The sequence below is a fragment of the Columba livia genome, chromosome 16 (assembly GCF_036013475.1).
Source record: "Columba livia isolate bColLiv1 breed racing homer chromosome 16, bColLiv1.pat.W.v2, whole genome shotgun sequence".
Lineage (NCBI taxonomy): Eukaryota > Metazoa > Chordata > Aves > Columbiformes > Columbidae > Columba > Columba livia.
The window spans coordinates 5080743-5101352 of NC_088617.1; the positions used below are offsets into that span (position 1 = coordinate 5080743).

General features: G+C 56.7%; 3 protein-coding genes across 6 annotated transcripts in view; 1 reads left to right on the top strand and 2 right to left on the bottom strand.

Annotated features, from left to right (window-relative positions):
• LOC102094566 (uncharacterized) overlaps positions 1 to 281 on the top strand; it is a 39535-nt gene extending 39254 nt beyond the window's left edge. For both annotated transcript variants that reach the window (XM_065031971.1, XM_065031969.1), the window contains one exon: positions 6 to 281. In XM_065031971.1, coding sequence (XP_064888043.1) covers positions 6 to 281 — 276 coding nt within the window. The remainder of the gene's footprint in view (positions 1 to 5) is intronic.
• The window catches only part of HNF4A (hepatocyte nuclear factor 4 alpha), a 35464-nt gene extending 35166 nt beyond the window's left edge, over positions 1 to 298 (bottom strand). Inside the window, exon 1 of one of the 2 annotated variants that reach the window (XM_065031966.1) lies at positions 160 to 298. In XM_065031966.1, coding sequence (XP_064888038.1) covers positions 160 to 208 — 49 coding nt within the window. In that variant the 5' untranslated portion in view covers positions 209 to 298. The remainder of the gene's footprint in view (positions 1 to 159) is intronic. The other variant, XM_065031965.1, reaches the window with a different exon arrangement.
• Positions 299 to 1906: 1608 nt separating this feature from the next.
• Positions 1907 to 6867, bottom strand: R3HDML (R3H domain containing like). 2 transcript variants are annotated; one of them, XM_021283157.2, is made up of 6 exons: positions 6724 to 6867; positions 5751 to 6093; positions 4254 to 4372; positions 3603 to 3735; positions 2636 to 2751; positions 1907 to 2548 (listed from the first exon to the last, which is right to left on the bottom strand). In XM_021283157.2, exons 2-6 carry the CDS (start codon positions 6009 to 6011, stop codon positions 2416 to 2418), a joined length of 762 nt encoding a protein of 253 aa, XP_021138832.1. In that variant the 5' UTR covers positions 6012 to 6093; positions 6724 to 6867; the 3' UTR covers positions 1907 to 2415. The 2 variants fall into 2 exon arrangements, with proteins under 2 accessions (XP_021138832.1, XP_064888047.1); XM_065031975.1 differs by having other exon boundaries at positions 6422 to 6823.
• Positions 6868 to 20610: the final 13743 nt, after the last annotated feature.

Genomic DNA, 20610 nt, shown 5'->3' on the forward strand with positions numbered 1-20610 from the left:
TCCAGCTTTGCAGGTGCCTGTGCTGGTGGGGCTGGGCAGCGCGGCGGGGCCGGGACGTGGGGACGGGACGTGGGGCTGGGGGCTGCTGCCCGCTCCCAGCCCCACTTCCCACGAGTGACGGCGGGGCAGCAGCGCGGGCGATGGGAACGCTGTACTCACCATATGGAGCCTCCATCTTAGCGCTTAGCTGGGTGCTTACATTGACCATGTCTCGCCGGCTACTGCTATGGGGACTTGGGGTGAAAACCAGAGGAAGTAGAGGAATAAAAAAAGAAATCTAAATAAATAAATAAAAATGTCTTTCACTAAGGAACTAGGTGCAGGCAGGAGGGAGCGCGGAGAGGCAGGGCGAGGAAACCTGCCTCTCCTGTTATCTTATTGATTCGCTTAATCAGGGCTAATGTGGGTGGAGATGTTAAATAGTAACCAAGCTCTTATGGAAACCAATCTGCAAGGTGCCGTCGCTGTAGCTATAGTAACTGCTGCCAAGCTAGAAACTCAAACATGGCTTTTACTGGACTCTTTTGGGGCTCTCGTTTCCACCTGGTGTCAAGGCCAGGGCAGCTGCCAGGCTGGGGTTCACCCCCGGCTGCGGGGGGATGGAGCAGCTGGATCTGGCTCCGCAGCACCCGGGCGCTGCCGGTTTTTGTGCCATCACCCGCCCATGATGGGAAAAGCGAGTCTGCGGCTGCCTGTGGGCAAAGGGCCAGCACTGCATGGGGCGCTGGGGCCCGTGGGACGAGCTGTGGGGGCTCTCACATGCTGTCATGGCCAGAGCAGAGCCCGACTGAGGCACAAGGGGCAAAATGTCCCGGCCATGAGTTGAGACTTGTCCACTCGGTGCAAAACCGGAGGGGTCACTTGGGGACGGGGAGCAGCAGGGATGCTGCGGTGGATGCAGGTGGGTACTCTGAGCACAGGACCGGGTGGCGGGGCATTTGCAGCTCCTCCCTTTCTCCCTCTGCTCCCCAAATCAGGGGGACCCACAAAGTGCTGCAGCCATTCACAGACACCTGTGCTCCTTCCAGGACTGCAGCACCCAGGAGGAGCCGTGGGGACCTCACGGTGGCCAGTTGCACAGGTGCGGTCCCCAGCCTTCCATGGGGCTATGGAAACCCCTGTGCTGCTGGTGGGTGGGTCTGTGACAGGAGCAGCCCCTACTCCTGGGGGGTGTCCTGAGGCAAACAGGGTCACACACAAGAGGTGTTGCTGGGATGATGCCATTTGGCATATGTGGGGGATCCAGAGATGGAGCTGGAAAAGGGATTGGTTGGCAGCACAGGGCCTCCTGTACATTTTGAGAAGAGGCCAGGCTGGAGGAGACACCAAGGGGTCCCTGGCAGCCCCAGGACTCCTCAGCACCCTGCTTAACCCTGCATCCCCGAGGGGCAAAATTAGGGACATCTGTTCCTCTGGCTGGAAAAGTGCATCCCAAGGAAGCGTGCAGAGCGGTGAGTGGGACGGGGTTGCCGGGATGCAGTGGGCTGCGGCATGGGAATCTGTAGCGGAGGGCTCAGCCCCACAGCCTGGGAATCTGGGGACCCCCAAGTTTACTGAATGCTGAGAGGTCCTAGAGAGGGAAGGGGTGCGGATAACAGGGTGCTCGGTGGCACTGGGGGTGAGGCAGGGCAGTGGGGTGGTGCAGGGCAGCCCGGGTGGGACAGGGAGCTTGTGGCCCTTCAGCATCACTGTCATCCTGTGTCCCAGCAGTGCTGGCTTCTCCCACACGATGGAGCAAAGCACCCAGGCATCTCCCGTGGCTTGTGGCTCCACCAAGGGCTTCTGCACCTCTTTGCTGTTTATCCCCAAAACCAGAGCAAAGGGGCTGGCTTGGTGTTAACCCCGAGGCTCCAGGCTGCGAGTGAGGGAGGACTGACACGAGCATCGGGGTCTCCAGACTGCTTTATTGGGGGGCTCGGACCCAGGGCCCTGAGGCTGGAGGGGCTGCTGTGGAGTGGGGGCACACTCGGGGCTACCACTTCTCCAGCTGCTTGCTACGAGGGGAAGGTGTTTGTATTCACTTACACCAGCCACTACCTTAGCACAGGTGGGGGGCAGTGGGGAAAGCCCCCCGAATCTGCAGAGTGGGGACTATGCCAGGCAGCCCTGCTCCCTCCACACGCCCCCAGACCATCCCTGTTTCAGGAAATAGGGACCTGAACCATCCCTGTTTTCCCCCAAATGGGAAGCAGCCGCACAACACAAATGCTGCCGGAGGAAATGTGTTAAAAAAGCCGTTTCCTATATGGCTCTAGGGATGAAGCAGGTCAGAGAGCCGGGCTGCTGAGGACACCGAACATGGGGCAGGGAGGGGGCCGAGGGGCGGCCAAAGCAGCTGCGGAGAGACACAGTGTTATAAATAATTCCGGTTCACCCTGTCCCCATCCCTGGAGGCTTCTTTGTGGCACTGCAGCCCTAGAACCAGCTGACTTGGTTGGATTTGAGGCCGGTGAAGCACATGTTGTTGGAGCAGCTGCCGCCGTAGGTGGGGGGGCAGGCTGAGCAGGGCCGCCCCACCTTGTACGGTGCTTCTCCCAGCCAGTTGCCCCTAAAAAGAGAGGAGGACATCACCTCTGAGAACCCCCCTCGCTGCCGGGAAGGAGGATGGTGGGGGGGCTGCCCTCCTCGCACTTACTTGATGGCGTAGTTGCAGACGAGGATGACTGCGTGTCGCCAGGTGCTGCCCCACACCCGCACGTTGGTGCAGGAGCCGAGGGCACAGCCCAGGCGGCTGGATGTTGCCCACACCATCTGCCCGGGACAGAGAACAGCCGCTGTCAGCCACCACCCACACAGATGTCCCACAGTGGCCCCCCCAGGACTCCTGCTCAGGGCTCCATCTCACTAGGGAATCACATCCCATCCACCCGGATTTCTCAGCCTGGATGCTGTGTCCATCACAGGCCGTGCTTTGTCACCAGAGGGTGATTTCTCCCTGTCCCTCTCCTGCCTGCAGCCTCTGCTGCCCTGCAAGGTGCTGCCCTGCCAGGCTCACTGAAATGAGCCGCACAGTCTGGGTCACTTCTCCAGTTTACCCAGATTAGTTCCCAAATCTCAGCCTGGAGCATCGCTGGCCGCCTACCCTGCACACAGGGAGGTGAAACAGAACAGAAGCTCCTCCTAAAGCCTCTCCAGGCTGAATATCTTCCTTAAAAATATATATCTTGCCCATTTGCAACCCAGAGCATCCCCACAGATGAGCTGCACAGAGATGCAGATGCTCTAGTAAAGGTTGTAGTGTGTAGAGGAGGGAATTAGGGGTTGGCACAGCTTTGCCACCCAGCAGGGGAGCAGAGGGAGGTTCTCCACCTTGCGCTGGCCAGGCTGCTGCTGGATGTGCCGGGGAAGGAGCAGCTGCATTCGAGGACCTACATACGGCTGGGTGCTATAAAGCTGCTCCATGACAGAGGATTCATGCTCATCAAAAGCACAAAGGGTCTTCCCTGCTGCCTGATTTGAAGCAGGCAGCTGCCAGGATTCCATCCCACATCCCAGCTGCTGTGGAGAGAAGGGCTGCTTGCTGCACGGGATGCTGCAGCAGCCCAAGGCGCTGTGAGCTGCCCCCGGTTTGCAGCCGGGTCCTGGGGGGCTGTGGGGCTCACCTGCGTGTAGTGGCTGCAGACAGAGCCGCTGCATTTGGAGGGGCAGCGGGGGTTGCACTCGTGGGGGTGGGGGAAGGAGTAGTGCTGCTTTTCCTGGTGCCACGATTTCACCATGTCCACGACGGAGCGGTACCTGCAAAAGGCGCCGTGAATAAGGTAGAGCTTCTCCACCTTGGAGGTTGTGGGTGAGGGAAAGGAGGGGGAAGAAGGCTCTGCATTGAGGGAATGGGGGAGAGAAGTGTGATGGGGCAGGGACAGTGATATTCTTGTGCTAAGCCCACTTGTGCTCAAGGCCAGAAGACTTGTCCCTTGCCAGAGGCACCTGAGCTCTCAGCTGGATGGTGGATATCCAGGACCCTGGTCTGTGGTCTCCTGGTCTGTGTGCCCAGCAGAGAGGGGATTAATGTCATACTCCCCAAATGAGCAGCAGGAACCTCTGGTTTGCCACATTTACTCTGCTGCAAGAGTTGGACCTTCCATCCTGGGTGGGGGCTGTGGGGTGGTTGCATCTTAGTTGCACCTCGGTTGCATCTCAGTTTTCTGCAGCCCCAGCTCAGAACCTCTCTGCTCCTCAGCCGAGGGGCCGCTGCTCCTCCAGCATCATGGGGTGCAGGGGGTCCCCAGGAGCCCGCTCTGCCCATGGGCACTCACCTGCCCGAGTGGATGGAGAGGTTCTGCCCCACGTATCTCATCAGCTGGCGGGGGCCGTGGTCCCACAGGCAGCGCGCAGCCCACGCCTCTGCTGCCCTGGCCAGCTGCTCATCCCACACCTGGCCAGGAGGAAAGGAAAAGGGCAGGCAGGGATTTCGAGTGCCCAGAGGAGGGAAAAGGAGAAACCCACTCCCTTGGGCTCAAGGAGGGTTTCTGAGCATCCATGGGTGTCCAAAAAACATGACTGACACATCAGGCTGGAAGAAGCCCAAGGGAAACATGGCAGCGTGTCCAGGAGCGATGAACCAGCCCAGCTGCCCACCATGGTGCCCAGGCACGCTGGGTGCTGACCAGGCAGAGCACAGGTGGCCTGAGGCAGTGCAAGCCCTGCATGTGTGATTCCCTGTGGGAATGAGCTCCTTCTGCAGACAGTGGAGCTGAGCCCTGGGATGAAACCCCCCAGCCCTGTGCTGGATCCCCAGCCCTCCAGTGCAGCCCTGGCCGCAGCCCAACCGGTGTGGACAGCTGGCTCCTTCATGCATTATTTACAGGTTCCTCACCCATCCTGAATGGCTTTGGGTAGATGCCTGGGAGAGTTATTTTGGAAGGCAGGAATTTAGGCCAAGCAAGAAGCAGCGCAGGATGCTCCTGGGCACGTCTGACCTGCTTTGGTACCCAGCAAGCCGGGCTGCCACGTGCTTCTCCTGAACCAGCATTCACAGACAACCCACCCACTCTGTCAGAGCTCAGATCCCCTCCCTGGGAGCAGAGCAGCATCTGGCACCTCCTGCCCTGAGGGTCCCACTCTGTAGGGCTGGAAGTCCCTCCTCTTGGTCCTCCCCATTTCTCCTCTCTGTAGCGCTGGGTTAGGAGCTCCAAACAGGGTGGAGACAACCTGGGGAGAGCTCTGCCCAAAGTGGCCCTTGTCTGGAGGAGGTACCTGACCCGGGGAGGCTGTGCAGCCCCTCTTTGACCTGCTCCTGCATGTTTCTTCTTCTAGCGGGTGGCAGCCCTGGGCACGCTCCCAGGGACCCTGGAGCTCGGGACAGGGCTGTCCCTCCTGGCTGCAGTCAGGGTGAGGCTCCCACCCGGGCTCTGGGATGGGACCAGAGCTTTTCATGCCTGTAGCCTCCTCTTCCCCCTGACATTGCCTCTGCAGCTCAGCTGGATGGATCCTGCCATCCCATAGCCAGCAAGCTCCCATATGTCCCAGCCGTGGGATCAGTGGTCCTAAATTTGCCCACAGGTGGAAACATCACCCCATTGGACTCCATCCTTCCTGCACAGAGGCTGCATGGGTCTGCCCTGCACTGAGGGTGCAAGACGTCCCCTGGGACAGCTGTTTAGCTGCAAATCTGGGGCAGCCCCTGACATCCCCATGTGTGGATGCCCTGTTCCCACCAGGCTGGGTGCCCACGCCACAGACAATCCCCCTGACCCCACTGAAGCACCCAAGAGCCGCAGACACAAACCCCACCCTGCCGGAGCCCGACTCACCATATACTCCATGTTGGCGGCAGGGGGGGACACCTGTGCCCGCGCTTGGTTGTGGTAGTCCAAAATCACGCTCATGTCGCGGGGGGAGAGGTATCGCTTCCGACGGCTCCGGGGGACCCCTGTGCCCCACAGCAGCCCCGCGGCTCTGTCCCCGGCGGGGGACAGGACCTCGGTGGCATTGGGCAGCAGGAAGGAGCTGGACTGCTGTGTTATCCAGAAGCCCAGGGCAGTGAGGTACAGGGGCAAGTGGAGCACAGACATGCTGGCCTGGCTGGCAGGATTGGCCAGTGCCTTCTGCTCCCACACGGAGTTAAGTGAGGACGAGGAGGATCACTGGTCCCTGCTGCCAGTGCGGGGATGTAGGAGAGAAACAACACAGACACCGCTCAGGTTTGCAATTCCCATGCAGACACCACTTTCCAAAATAAGAGAGAAATGAATTTTCCTTTTTTTTTCCCTTTTCAAAATAAATTTTTAAAGTTAATCTCTTTGATAACTCATTTATTACAGCAAATTCCCTGGGATCAGCAGGGAGATGTCTGGGGAATCAGTTTTCTTGTTGTTTCTTTAAAAAAAAAAAAATAAAATCCATACAAAATCTCCCCCATTTTTTCACTTATTCCACATACCTGCCAGGCAGGGACTAATTAAGAACATGCTGAGATACTCACTGCAGCTGCCTGCCCTGTAACTTCCCAGGCATTTGGTGTGTTGAGTAAATCCCCAGCACAAGTGGAAGTCTCATACAGATAGAGAAATGCACAGCAAGGTTTAAAAGCATCGCCGAGAAATCCTAATGACTCTTTATCTCAGGGAGAGGAAAATAAACCACAGCATAAGCAGAATTATTTAAAAAAAAAAAAAAAAAGGTAAAATTCTGGAATATTTCCTCGTCTGACATCCAATGCACCTCCTAGCATCCCTGCCAGCCCTTCCCCGGAGCAGCGGGGAGGATGTTCCCCCGACTACGTACCTCGAGGACTGAGCCAAGAGCAGCCGAGCCCGGTGGCGGCGGCGGCAGCCGCTGGGATTGACCTTTGCAAACAACCTGCTGGGGCAAAGGCGGGAGAGAGGTTTTGCCTAGCCCCGCCGGGCAGCCCGCCGCGGCCTCTGACGCAAAAACTGCATCTTAACTCTTCCCCCGGGGAACGTCCTGCAGTTTGGAAGGGGCCCTGCGAGGAGATTTATAGGCGGGTGGATGCCCCGCACGCAGAGGCATGCAGGGTGCCGGGGGGGCAGCGAACAGAGCCGGGCTGCAGCGGGCAGAGGGGCTGCTCGTCAGCTGGTGTTTTACAGCTGCCTACAGGGAGAAGATGCCCAGAATCGCCTCTCCACTGCTCACCCCCCCATCTGGGTCCCTCTGTCAGCTGTGGATGGGGAAGCGAATCCTGCCTGGGGAAGGATGTGGAGGGGCCTTTGCCCCGGTAGGGGGGCAGTGGGGCTGGTGGCTGCTTTGGTGTGAGCTGAGCAAATGGCAGAGATGTCTCTTGCCAGGGTGGGGAGGGGGACCTTGTGACCATGCATGTCCCTGGGCCAGCAGTTCTCCCCATTAGAAATGAAGCCACTTGCTGGGTGGGTTCCCCAAGGACTTGGGTTCCCCACAACTGACCTGGGCTTGTGATGTCCAGCCAGGGCCACCTTATCAGGGCAAGAGCCCTTCCCTGGGGGGCTGTGCTCCCCGGACAGCCCAACCGTGTCCAGGTGTCTGTCCCCAGGGAGGGGAAACAGCTGGAGAAGTCTGAAAGCGATTGACAGTCCTGCAGCATCAAGTGTTTCCCTACAACATCCTGAGCAGCCACAATGCCTGGGGCTGGCTGAATCATTACAGGTCACAAAAATGCAAGCCTGGCAGGCTGAGGGGGGCTGCTTGCAATGCCCGTCACATCCCCTCTTCCTCCTGCCATGCTCAGAGCCAGCGTGCGTGGCCACGTGTGAGCTGTGGCAGGGCTCTCTGCCACTGTCACCCCATGTCATGGTACCCCAGGTGAGCAAGGTGCTCATCCCGCACCTCACCAGGACTGGGTTCACCGGAGCACAGGTGGGTTTGGAGCCAGGATTTGGCTCTTTGATTGCCGGCAGGGGAGCACTGAGCCGAAATTGCCAGGGCTAATGGCACATCCCAGAGCCCAGCTGGCTGCCCCAGGGACCCATGGTGCCACAGGTGCCGACCAGGAGCTTGGGGAGGAAGAGACCCAAGTGTGGAGCAGGAATAATGCCGAGGTGCTGAGCTGATGTGCTGTATCAATACAGCCTCACCCTGCTGTGAGATCCTGCTGAAATAGTCCCCTGTGGATATTTTTCCTGGCACCCGCTCTCTCGTAAAACAACTCAAGATGCTGCGGGTCCCGGGGAGCGGCTGGAGGCGTGCTGGGGGGATATTTCCATCCACTCCCCTCCCAGCGGGTGGGATGATGATTGTGCCAGCAAGAAGACAAGAAAACGGCTGCTGAGGCATCTTGAGCCCTGCAGCTCTGCAGGAGGGGCCCCCTGTGCACACTGCCGGGGCTGTGCCGTGCTGTGGGTGCCGGTGCTGGGCACGCCGGGGTGTCGGTGCAGCTCCCAGAGCCCACTGACCCCCCAGGCTGCCTGTTGCAGGGGGTCTGACCAGCTCAGCTTCCCCTTCCCAGCACCAAACCATCCCACAACACCAGCCACCTCTCTGTGAGTGCTGGGCAAAGCACCATCCCCAGTTTGCCTGTTCTACCAACACCCCTATTTTATGTTCCCCCATATGCGGAGGCGAGTGCCAGGACAGCCCTTTGCACCGCACCAGGATGGCACACACCAGGGCTGCCTCCCTCTGCTCAGCCCCAGCTGTCAAATCTCTCATTAGCAAGGCTGGTAAAGACTGTTTCATTCCCAGTGGATTAGAAAGGCAGATGGGGAAAAGTAACAGTGATCTCAAGTGGGCAGACTGGGGACATGGAGGAGCAGCTGCCTCCAAATACACACCAAGGTAGGGAAGGTTTTCCTAATGATGTATTATTTCACAAAAGACAGAGCCCTTAGCAGAGAATGCTCATCCAGCACCATGAACTGAAAAGCTTTGCATCTGAGATATTTTTCTGAGTTTTCGTTTCCCTGGGGCTCAGGGAGAGCAAACCCACTGCAGGTCCCACTGCCACGCAGCAGCCGAGCCGCACCGAGCCTCTGCGCAGAGACAAGGCAAGGGTTTTGTCTTGGGTGCAGACTGAAATCACTGCTTAATCAGCACTCCACGAGACAATCCAAATTCCAGGAACTGGAAGGGGTTTGTGTCCCTGCCAGGCGTAATATCCTGCAGCCCAGACTGGCCCGGCTGCCAAAGCACACGGTATCTGCAGTGAGGACCTTGCTGGGAGCCAAGAAGCACATGCATTCAGCTGGATACAGCAGCAGCGCCGGCAAATTCTCCTTTTAATTAGCATCAGAGGGAAAAAAAAGAGATAAATCACAGGGTTCACAGCACTCTTTTGGCAGAGATGCCCAACGATGCTTTTAAGACTGACACACATCGCAGCTCTCTCCAGAATAAGCTGCAACGGGACTTGCAGGATTTCTCTGTCATTTGTTTCTCCCATCTCTTGGGTTCAGACATCATCTTTCACCCATGTATCAAGGGGGCAGGTGGTGACATGAGCCCGCATAGGACTGAGCAGGGCTTTGCCCTTTGCTGGAGGACGGGATCTGCTGTGATCTCTGAGCACCACCAGACACAAAGAAGGTTGATATGGCTTTCCACAGCAGCAGCCTTCTTTTTAGCAGGGGTAAGCCAAAGCCAAAACAAAGCCTTATTTGAACAAAACTGTTTCCCCAGGTAATGCACAAACTCTGTTGCTCTAGTAAAATATTCCCCTCTTATGAATGGCAGAAAGGCTCATTTTCCAGCTTTGTTGAAAGCTGTTCATTTCCCCCAATCCTGCCCCAAACACCATCGACAGCTCCAGCTACCCTGGTGCCCACCCTGGCAGGGAAGAAAACTGGGACATTTGACAGGCTTTTGCATTTCTAGATCTCCGTAGAGATCCAGCAGTGATCGTGTCTCCTGGGCAGCGTTTCTGCTGCTCATGGCCAGCTGGCAGCAGCAGCGCAGCTGAGACTGTGCACAACCAGCCCCTCGCAGAGGAACATTTTGCCTCTGCCGGGATTGTGATTGTGGGAGGAGGGGGGATGGTGGGAGGGAGAAGAGCTTGAGCTGGCGGTGAGACACAGCTCACATCGGGGGTACCGCGTGTGTGACCCTGAACGTGGGGCCACAGCAGCACAGACCGTGCTGGAGAGATCAGCAGGATGGGTTGGAGAGGGCCAGGTCTTCTCCAACCTTTATCTCAACTACTCAAGGTGTCATGGCCAGCCTGCCATGGCAGGGTGACACAGTGGCAGCAGGTGCCTTCTAAAGCCTAGTCCAAAATCTGGGGTTTAGAGCATTTCCATTAAAGAAGTGAGACGCTTCACTACTCCTTCCTATTCTTTCCAGTCACAAAGATGTCAAACATTTCTTTGATTTGTAGCACTGTTTGCAGTCCATGGCCATTGCCATAAAATCCATCCATGGGCTTGCTTCTGTGCCAGGCCAGGCTGGTCCATTGGCAGGGACAGGCAGTTGCATTCTTCACAGCTGAGCCCACAGTTCTGGAGCCTTTCATATGACGCCCAGTGCCTGCCTCTGCGTTAGGTGCAACGTTCTCTCATATCCCACAATTTCCTCCTGCATATTTGCTAGGACATGAGAAAAACTAAAAATAAAGGTGAAAAAAAAAAATTTGCATTTTATGTATAGTGCTGGGGAACCAGCTGCTGGGAGCGTGGGCAGGAGCCTGCACGTGGGGGTCCAACCGCCCAGGCTGGGCTCAGCGGGGCAGCATGGGGCAGCCTGACTTGCAGCCTGGCTACAGACCCGCTCTTCAAAGGCCACCTGAGCATCAATCCACCTCTGTGAGCTGCAGTTTGCTCCTTTTACTGGTGCGACGCACCAGGTCCTGGTAGGAGCCTGATCCTGGGAGTCTTTAGCATACACAGCAACCGTGGCTGAAAACGCAGCAGGAGTAATGCCTTGCTGCTGCAAAGTAAAACCCCACGTGTTTTGGGGTATTATAATAAGGTGTCCATCGAGGTTAATGGGATCCTATGTGATCTCCTTGGTCAATAGGTGGGTATCAGCTCCCCCTTTCTCCCTCCAACCCCTGTGGCACCATCAGATCTGTGGTCCCCACCAGCATCCCGCAACTGCTGGCAAGGAAGCTGAAAAGGCCACTGGTTCCAGACAGCACCGAGATATAATTGGAGTCTTTGAAAGGTGAGAAATTTTTTCCGCTGGCTCTAGAAATAAATGTCTCTGAAGTTGAGCGCTGCGGACGGTAGTTTCTTGTGAAGGTATTTTTTACAGTAACTGGGCTAAGTTTAGAAATCCACTTAACAAATAGCATGGAAGCTCCCCTCAGCACACGTCAGAAGACAGTTAATTTGCTGTTTGCTAACAATTTATTTTTTAGCCTGGCGCTGTGGGTGCGCGTTGCTTTTGCTGCACTCTGCCAATGTGAGAAGAATCTAACAGGTCAATGGAGAGAGGAACCCATCACACCACGAGTCAGATGAGAACAACAGACCCAAACCCAGGAGCCAAACATCAACTGTGACCCAAGCTGGATACTGGGACCCCCAAGCCCACAGCAGCCCTGTGCCCACCACCCCCATCCCCACTGCTCACCCCCAGCAAAACCAAAGGGTCTTATCTGGGGCAAACTGAGATAATTTCTTTCCTCAGCGTCTGACACCCTGGCACTAACCCATGTCTTTTTATTTCACAGTTACTGGCTTGCTTGCTCATATCTCTGGTGTCAGGGTCACAAACAATTAAAAAAAAAATAAAATAAAATAAAATAAAATAAAAGCAGATAAGATAATAAGGAGAAAGCCACGTGATGAATCCAGCTTTATCTATACTCCAAACTCCCTCCAGCTGTATCAGTCACAGCCCCAGACAAGCAAACTCTGCTCCCACCTCCTGCTCATCCCGACCCTGCACGGCCCAAGCACCTGCTCGTCTCCACTATTTTTATTCTGTCACAGAATCACAGGATAGTTTAGGTTGGAAGGGACGTGCAAAGCTCATCTAGTCCAGCCCCATGCCATGAGCTTAGAAACAAAGAGACAACTTTCCAGGTTCTGGAGGATTCAAGTTTATCAGTGGTACGGAAAGGACAAAAAAGGGGAAAAACAAGAAAACAAAATAATTTGTTTCAGGCTGGTGTGGCTGAACACGAGGAAGCAATGTTCTCATTCAAGTCACATCTAAACAGCTGTGGAAAACCTTCTGGAAAATTCTGGCTCCCAAGCCTCTGTGATGTCACCGCGTGTTGCCATGACGACTCCACGCTGTCCCCAAGCCCATTCGGCCACTGACAGCCTGCCTGTCCGGTCGGACTTCCCTGCGCTCTCACGTGCCTTTGACCGTGAGCAGAGCACACGCACCCAGACTCACCCTGATTGATCCTGATCCTCGTCCGTCCTTCTCCTCGTCCGTCCCCATCCTCGTCCGTCCCCATCCTCGCCCGTGACCGCCCTCCTCGTCATTCCTCACCAACCCTCCTCCTCATCCCGCTTGATCGCCGCAGCTGAGCCAGGTGATGGAGCAGGACTTGTCCTGGGGGAGGTTTCAGAGCTTCCCTGCCGCAGTTTAGCACCAGTGATGGGCTTCACAGGGTGTGATGGGAGATTCATCACCAGGCTCAAAGCACTTTGGACACAGGGAGAAATTCTGTCAGGCTGCTCTACATGAGGAGCCAGAACCTCCGTGCTGGCAATCCTCCTCCTGTCTGTCCCAATTGCAGGGAAAGCAGCACGTGGGGAGCACAGGGCAAATGATCATGTGGGTCTGAGGCAAACACGAACCAACTAGCCCCTAGAGACTACTCCTGATGCAAAAAACAGGATAAAAAAACTCTAGGTGATGAAAAAAGCGACATCTTTCCTTCCCGGCCCTCTTCACTCCAACAAATTGGGGTGAGGAAATCCACCTCCCCCAAAAAATGATGCTTGAGATGGGAAATTATGGGGACAGGAGACCATCGTGACAGGAAACCATTGCGGATCTGAGAAATCATTACTGGGAAATATTGTTGGGATGGGAAACCACCACTTAGGCCAGGCCAGGCCAGGCAATCACCAGCAGGATGGGAAACCACTGAGATGGGAGGATGTGGTAGTGAAAACTCAACCCCTCACAACACTGAGGCTGATGCTGGTGGAATCATGGCCATGGGGACGGAGGTTGTTTGTCCCCAAGCAACCCCACACTGACCAACAGACATGGCCGGGGCAGCAGCAGCTCCCGTTCCTCCTGCTGCTGCTGCCCTCCAGGTCACCCCAACCGGCTGTGACCCCCAGGATCTCACCCCGTCTCCCCTCTGTGCTTCCCCCAACAGAGAGGATCTCTCGCCAGCTGGTCATGGCGTGGCAGGCACGAGGCAGGATCTTCACCTTCCCTGCCATGGCAGCACCCGTGCCTGCCCACATGTGGCCCACCAGCCAAGGGCTGTTGGTGCCCCCCCAGCCTGCCCAGCGCTACCCTGTCACCTACCACCTGGGACAGGGCAGCGTCTGGCAGGGGGTGCCAGGGACCCTGGGGCAGCTGCTGCAGCTCCCGCAAGGGATGCAGCTGCAGCAGGTCCCCCAGGTGGTGCAGCTGTCCCCAGGGGTGCAGCTTGGCCAGGGGGTGCAGCAGGTTCAGCTGCCCCAAGGGGTCCAGCTGGTGCAGGTCCCCCAAGGGGTCCAGCTGCCCCATGGCCCTGCTGCATTTGCCCCATCCTACCCCTGGGGACAGCAGCTTCTGATGGGCACCACAGTGGCGCCACCGCAGCCCATGGGCCATGGGCCATGGGCCATGGTCCAGGGGCAGCCCCTGTTCCCTGCGGGCTCATACCAGCTGCCCATCCCTGCCCGCCCCGGCGCCCCGACAGCCCGTGGCCCCGCGGCTCGGCAGGTGCGGAGCCGCCCTGCGCACCGTACCCTGCCTGACACCACCAAGGAGCCGGCGGAGGCCTCCAGCAGGGACGGGGTGGCTGTGGAGCTTGGCCTCCCCACTGCCAGCCCCCACCAGCCCGCCCTGGCTGCACCAGGGGACCCCACAGGTGAGTGCTGGGGCTGGTAGAGCCTGTGGGCAGGTGGCCAAGCTGAGGACAGCTGGCGTCACCCGCCTTGGGTGGCTTTGTTTGCTTTGTCAGCAGCGGTGACCACCAAGGCAGCCCTGGGGAGTCCAGGGGACCTGCCCCAGCAGGAACCAGCTACCTGCACCAGGGCTGCTGAGGAGCTGGACCCGGACACCGTGGCGGACAGCTCGTCCACCTGGCTAGAAGCCACGTTTGCCGGGGATGGCGTCCCTGAAGTGGCGGACAGCCCCGACCTGGCCAGCTTCCTCTGTGAGCTCCCTGACCTCTCTGGGTATGTGGCACAGGGCAGCTGCCCAAAGCAGCCAACGGTGGCTCTGGGGTTGGGTGACAATGAGGACACCAGCCCCCATGTCCCTGACACCACAAACCCACCACCTGCCTCAACGAGCTCCCCGATCTCTCCGAGCACAGGGCAGAGAACACCAGCCCTGGAGAGCAAGAGGCGGCGGTGGCGCTGGTGGACGGCGAGGACACCAGCCATGTCCCCAGCGCTCCCACCTTCCTGAGCGAGCCGCCAGACCTGTCCGAGTACGTGGCGGATGGCGGCTGCTCCAAGGATGGAGTGGTGGCCGTGGGGCTGGGGTCAGCAAGGACACCATCCCTGATGTTCTTCCTTGTCCCAACAGCCTCAGGGAGCTCGATGGTTTCTGGGAGCAAGTGGCTGAGATCACTTGCTCCCAGGACCAAGTTGCGCTGGCACAGCTCGGGGGCAGTGGGGATGCCAGCTTTACGACCCATGGCTCCGGCGTGACCGCTGAGGTCCTCGAAGAGCTCCCAGACCTCCCCAAGTACGTGGCAGAGGGCAGCTGTCCCAAGGAGCTAGTGGTGTTGGGGGAGCTCAGGGATGGTGAGGACATCGTCACTGATGTCCCTAGCATCCCCCACTTGACCTCCTCCCTCAACAAGCTTCCCCACCTCTTGGAACACAGGGCAGAGGGCGCCTGCATGGAGGACCCAGTGACAGGGGAGATGCTGCTGTGTGGGGACACCACCTTCCCCGATGGCCCTGACAGCCAGGCCAGCAGCACCCCTGTCACTGGGGACTTCTGGGAGCACGGGGCAACAGGTGACAGCCTGGACCACCACCTGGCAGCGGCCATGATGGGGGACACGGACCCGTTCTGGGGAGTGATGGCCTCTCCATCGCCAGCTCCCCAGGGAACACAGGACGCTGGGGTCACTGACCTGTCCCCCTGGCTGCAGAGGGATTCCCTGCAGAGTGCTGAGCAGAGCTCTCCAGAGAGTCCTGAGGAACCTCCAGAGGACGGTCCCCTGGCCAGTCCCTGGAGGGACCCTATGACGGACTCTCTGGAGTCCCCTCTGCTCAGCCCTCTGCAGGAACCCCTGCACAGCCCCCTGGCCAGCCCCCCGCCTGCGCCCCAGCCTCAGCCATCCTCCATGGACCTCCTCATGGAGGAGCTGAAGCGCAGGCAGCTGCGGGTGCTACTCACCCGCCTGCCCCTGCCACCGGGCACTGTCACCTGCCGGGGGCTGCCGGGACCGGGAGCCGCGGGGCCTAGGAAGACCAAGCGCCCCGCACCAGCGAGAGCTCCCAAGGGCCGTGACACCGCTCCGCGCCACACCATCCCGCGGAAGCGGAGAAGAACGTGATGGTGACCAGGAGCGCCCACTGGCCACCATGACCGCGCTGGCCCTGAGACCGCCAAGCGCCGCTTCGCCACCTCCACCTGGCGACCCTGCTGGCCCCAACCCTGGAGAAGAGGCCACGGCCCTGCCCGGCACCTTGCGGTCAACCAGCAGGACCACCATCCATAACCAGGACCCCCCGGCCTGGTACCACCAGCACTGCGACCGCCACCTCTACCCCTTCCTACTGCTGACAGCCACAGCACTGGCATCCCCACCACCCGCTGGGACTGGCGTCCCCAGGAGCAGCGTCCCCATCCGGGCTGAGGACGCATTCACTGGGGGACACAGGACTGAACACTGGAGGATCCAAACCCCAGCAGCCAAGCTGGCTGTGCTTGTGCTCATGGGGACAATCCCAGCGCAGGGACTGTGGCAGCAGCTACCCAGGCACCGCGGCTGCTGCGCCTTCTGCCAGCTCCCCAACCCTTGGGCTCTGGGGCCACACAGCTGCACCCACCGCGCTCAGGAGCAGGAGAACTCGGTGCCCATCACACCCCAAGAGCGGCCACAGCAGCAGACCTGAAGAACTTGGCTCAGGAGGAGCTGGACACTCTGTTGATGTCACTGGGCAGCTGCCGGTTTTGTACAGAGGCAGATGGACATGGAAAGAGCCACTGGTACGGCCACCCGTCACCCACCGCTCCAGCACCGTCCCCGTGGCACCCACACCCAGAGGAGACATGGAGGCAGAGACCTGCACCCACCCAGCCTCTCCAGCCTGTCCTGGTTTTGTTAAAAACAAGTTTCTCTTTCAGTGAATTTTGTCTGTCAGCTAAAGCCTTCATATTAACTGCATTTTCCTGGAGAACCAGACACATGTTTTGGTAAACCTAGCAATGGAATGCAAACTTATTGATAAGTATGGATGGACATTCTCGCAAGAGGGGCAACGAGAAACCGGTGACCAAGAAACTGACGAACTGTGTATAACATTCCATTCACGTGAATGCTTCATATAAAAGTGGGAGATCATGAGGATCTCGTCCCTTTTGCCATTTTTATCTTTGCTTTTTCCCTTCTGCTTATGGCCAACACTAGGAGAGGACCTTGCTAGTCGTCCCTGCGAACTGAGGCCTAGTGAGAGACTGAATTCAGCTCCGGTTGGCTGCAGAGTCCAATCCAGGACTTTGGGTGCTGGCTCTGCAGTTGCTGAGACTTTCAAGATTGGTTTTGTATATTTTGTATTATTTTCTCTATTCTTATTAGTAGCATTAGTAAAACATTGTTAATTTTTCCAACTCTCTTCTCTCTGTCCTTCTTTCCCTCCCGATCGCCTGTCCTGAGTGGGAAGGGGGAGAGGGAGGGGCAAAAGGGGGAAGTGGGGCGGGAAGAGGGGGTTAACAATACATCTGCCAGGGTTTTATTGTCACCCCGCAATCTTAACCCTCGACAAGCCCCAGCCCCTCTCAGATGCCGCTTTCCTGCATCATTCATTAAACCAGTTGGGTGTTGGCTTTGCAGCGCCTCTGCCTGCGTCATTTGTGCGGTGGGAGGGGGTGAACGCAGCCCCTGCCCACCCCGAGGGCGGCTGAGCTGGGCTGGCAACGGACACAGAGAGGGGATGTCGACAGAGGGTACCGCTCCAGGGGATGGTCACCCGGGGGAGAAATGACGGTTTAGGCAGCCGTGCTGGGATTACCGAGGCCTCCATCACTGCCCCACCAATGTCGTCACAGGCCCCAAGCTGCTCTCACAGAACATTCGCACCCATCTCGTGCCGACTGAGGAGAGAGGCCAGAGCGCAAAGTAGAGAATTACAAGGGCAGGCATTTGTTCACGTGCAGGCCGTGACCCAGCACAACTGAATCATCCCAAATGGGGCTTTACAGGGGTTCTGATGCCCTTCAGTCCTTCGGACTTCACGAATCACCAACACTCACAGCACCCATCACTGAGCACACTCCAACTTGGTAAAGCAGGGTTGTGCCAAAAGCCTTAAAAAGGAATGCTGCAACTACAGCCAAGAAAATGTCCAGTTAGAACTAACCAATGTTCCCTCCTTGATCGGCACCACTTTCTCCATCAGTCCTTTCAATTTCTTTAGTTCCTGTGGAGGACACATTAAGATTTTCCTCATTCAAACAGAGGAGAAAGAGCAGTCACAAGCCTGCAGAAAACCTGACATCACACGCACAGTGCCCACGCAGGAACAGACTCAAGGCCCCGCAGATGCATAAAAGGCTGAATTAAGGAACTGCTTTCCTAAACAGGGGGAAATTAAGGATCAACTGGATACAACCACCACTTGTGGTTACTGTTGCTAGCTAGGAAGTGGAAAGAATGAAGAATTAATGCTCTTCCACCAGCAACATCAGGACCGTGAGGAAGCCTGTGTGGCCTCCACCCCAAGGCCTGTCCAGAGTTGCTCCTCACTTCAGCTCACCCCTGAATATGGGACGTGGCTTTTGACTTCTGGCCACAGGACTATTTCAGTTGGCAACTTCATAGACATAATGGGGAGGGGGATGATACCAGGGTCGCCCATGACAAGAGGCGGGGTGAGATGCTTGTCCATCCACCACACATTCTTGGAGTCTGGCACGTCCAGACCACTCTGGACAGAGCACAAGATTTGTTAGGGACACATACGGCCTGCATGATTTCAAAAATTTCAAGTCCGCTTGCTGGTGTGTTCAATAACATGAGCCAATGAACAAACTGGCAGGCCAGGCTTGGTGTTTCGCTTAGAATCATAGAATCACAGAATCGTAGAATGATTTTGGTTGGACTAGACCCTCAAGATCATCGAGTCCAACCATTAACCCAACCCTGGCACTAACCCGCGTCCCAGAGAACATGGTCACTGTTGGGAAATGCTGCAGCTCCAGCAAATAGCTGGATCAGATGCTGGTCAGGGGCGAGCGGATCACAGCCCCAAAAACCCAGACCTGCGAAGTGAAGTCAGGACACCCTGGCAGCCTCACCGTGTAATTTTCTTGCTTGTACGGGTGTGTGCCGCAGCTTGACTGCAGCCCCTGTGTGTTTAGTCCATACCCTTTTTTTTCCAAGACCAAAATTAAGATAGAAACTGAGCACCTGGCACCGGTTCACAGACGGGTTTGTCATGGCTACACAGGGAGGTCTTGTTCCCGCTGCTCCTCTCCTCGGGGGTGGCCCTGGTGCTCATGTGCCCAGGCCCCCACAGCAACACCGGCAAACACCCCCCAACCATCCCCACCAGTGCACAGTTCGTCCCCAGCTGAGAAACAGGTTTTCCGCGGAAAAATGTTGCTGCTGTTTGTTTGTTTGGCTCAGATTTTTAAAAAGTGAAGCTAAAAGAGATGCTGCTTTCCCTCTCCAGCTCTGAAGGAAGAGGGGGTGTTTGCAGTGATTTATCATTCCTCGGGATGTTGTGACGGGGTGTCCCGAAGGTGTTGCTTCTCCCCATGGTCCATCTGGGGCACATCTGGCAGGGAGGAGGACGTGGCTCAGGTGGGTGGTGATCACTCAAAGCCTGACCAGCTTTAAAAGCAGATTTTTGTGAGGGCAGAAAGATGGTGCAGGAGGAAAGACACAGCACAGGAGATGCCAGGGGTGTCTGGAGGAGGTGGGGAGGCTTTGGGCAAGGAAAATGTGCCCATGTGGGCTCTCAGTGTATTAACATCTCTACACAAGTCTGAGAAACAGCAGCAGCTCAGCTCTCCTGGGGCTCCCTCACAAGTGACACTGAGCAAACCATTTTCTATATACCTTTCTCCACCCATACTGTCACACATCACATCCACCAGAAGGGTTTGAGCAATGCCAGTGACCAGCACCGCATCAGAGCTGGTCCTGCCCTTCCAGGTGAGCAGGGCACAACTATGCAGGATTTCTGTGACATCTGCCTGTTTCTGGCATTGAAGCTGAATTTGAGCTTCAGATATTTTTGCTCACTTCTAAAATGTCTCACTGTACCTGCACATCTCAGGGCTTCCCGGCTTCTGCCCACAGAATGGGAGCAGCTTGATGGACACTTGGTATTTTTACCCCTCCACTCTCCCGTAAAGATTTATTGTGACTCTTTGCCAAGAGATCTCCCTTTTCTCATGGGACTTCCAAGCTTTCCCACATCCAGATGGCTGGATCCAAGCCACCAGATTTCTGTTTGCCCAGACATGAAATTTCTCGGGTTCTACCATGGAGGCTCAGATGTTTGCAAGGACCATTTTGCTCAAAGCTGGACAAAGGCTAGAAAAACAGAAACCAAAGACCCCACAGGTGCTCTTTTCTGCCTTGTTTCCTCAGCTTTCACCCAAGGAAGATCACACTGCCCTGCAAATAGAACTAGTGCAGCCCCTGGCACACCAGGCAGGGATTGCAGAGCCTGTGGATATACCATCCCTGCCGCCTTCGGCCAGACTTACTGAGGCGTCATCTGCTCCTCCTCTGTCTTGGACTCCACGTTAATTATAGCACAATGTGCATGTTGGGGGCCTGCATGTGCTTCACTGTCCAAAAACCAACTTTCTGCTTTTTGGATTGCTGTCCTGAGGCTAAGCCAAGCATGTATGTGAGATATAAAGGAATGAAAATCAAGAGTTCTGACTGCGGAAGTATTTACCAGGTGATATAAAGAAAGGAGCTTCCTGGGCTCAGCCTGTGCCAGACACTGTAAGAAGGATGTGCTTTGGTCTGCCGGGATAAATCAGAGCATTTACAATACAGTGCGGGGAGAAACAAACAAAGAAACAAAACATACATAGGAAGATATAGAAGGGAATCAGATTCCAATCAAAGCCTTGCAAGGACCAAACCAGTGATCTGAAGTTTAACTGAGCACACCCAAAACAGGAGTGATTCTCTCTACATCTCTCCCAGTGTGGAGATGCGTGCTCCCGAGGTCTTTTCTCCCCAACTAGGGGATGCACTGACTTGTAAGACCCTGAAAACCCTGGCACTGTGACACCTCGACTGAACTGTCTGATTTGGGGGTGCTGAGTGCTGGCAGCTCCACGGAGCCTTTGCTCCCCAGCATCTGCCCTTTGAAGTGCAGAGGGAGCTGGAGGGGGGATTCCTGCAGCAAATTGGCAGCTCGGGCTGTATCCATGCAGCAACACAAAGGTCTGATGATGACTTGAGTT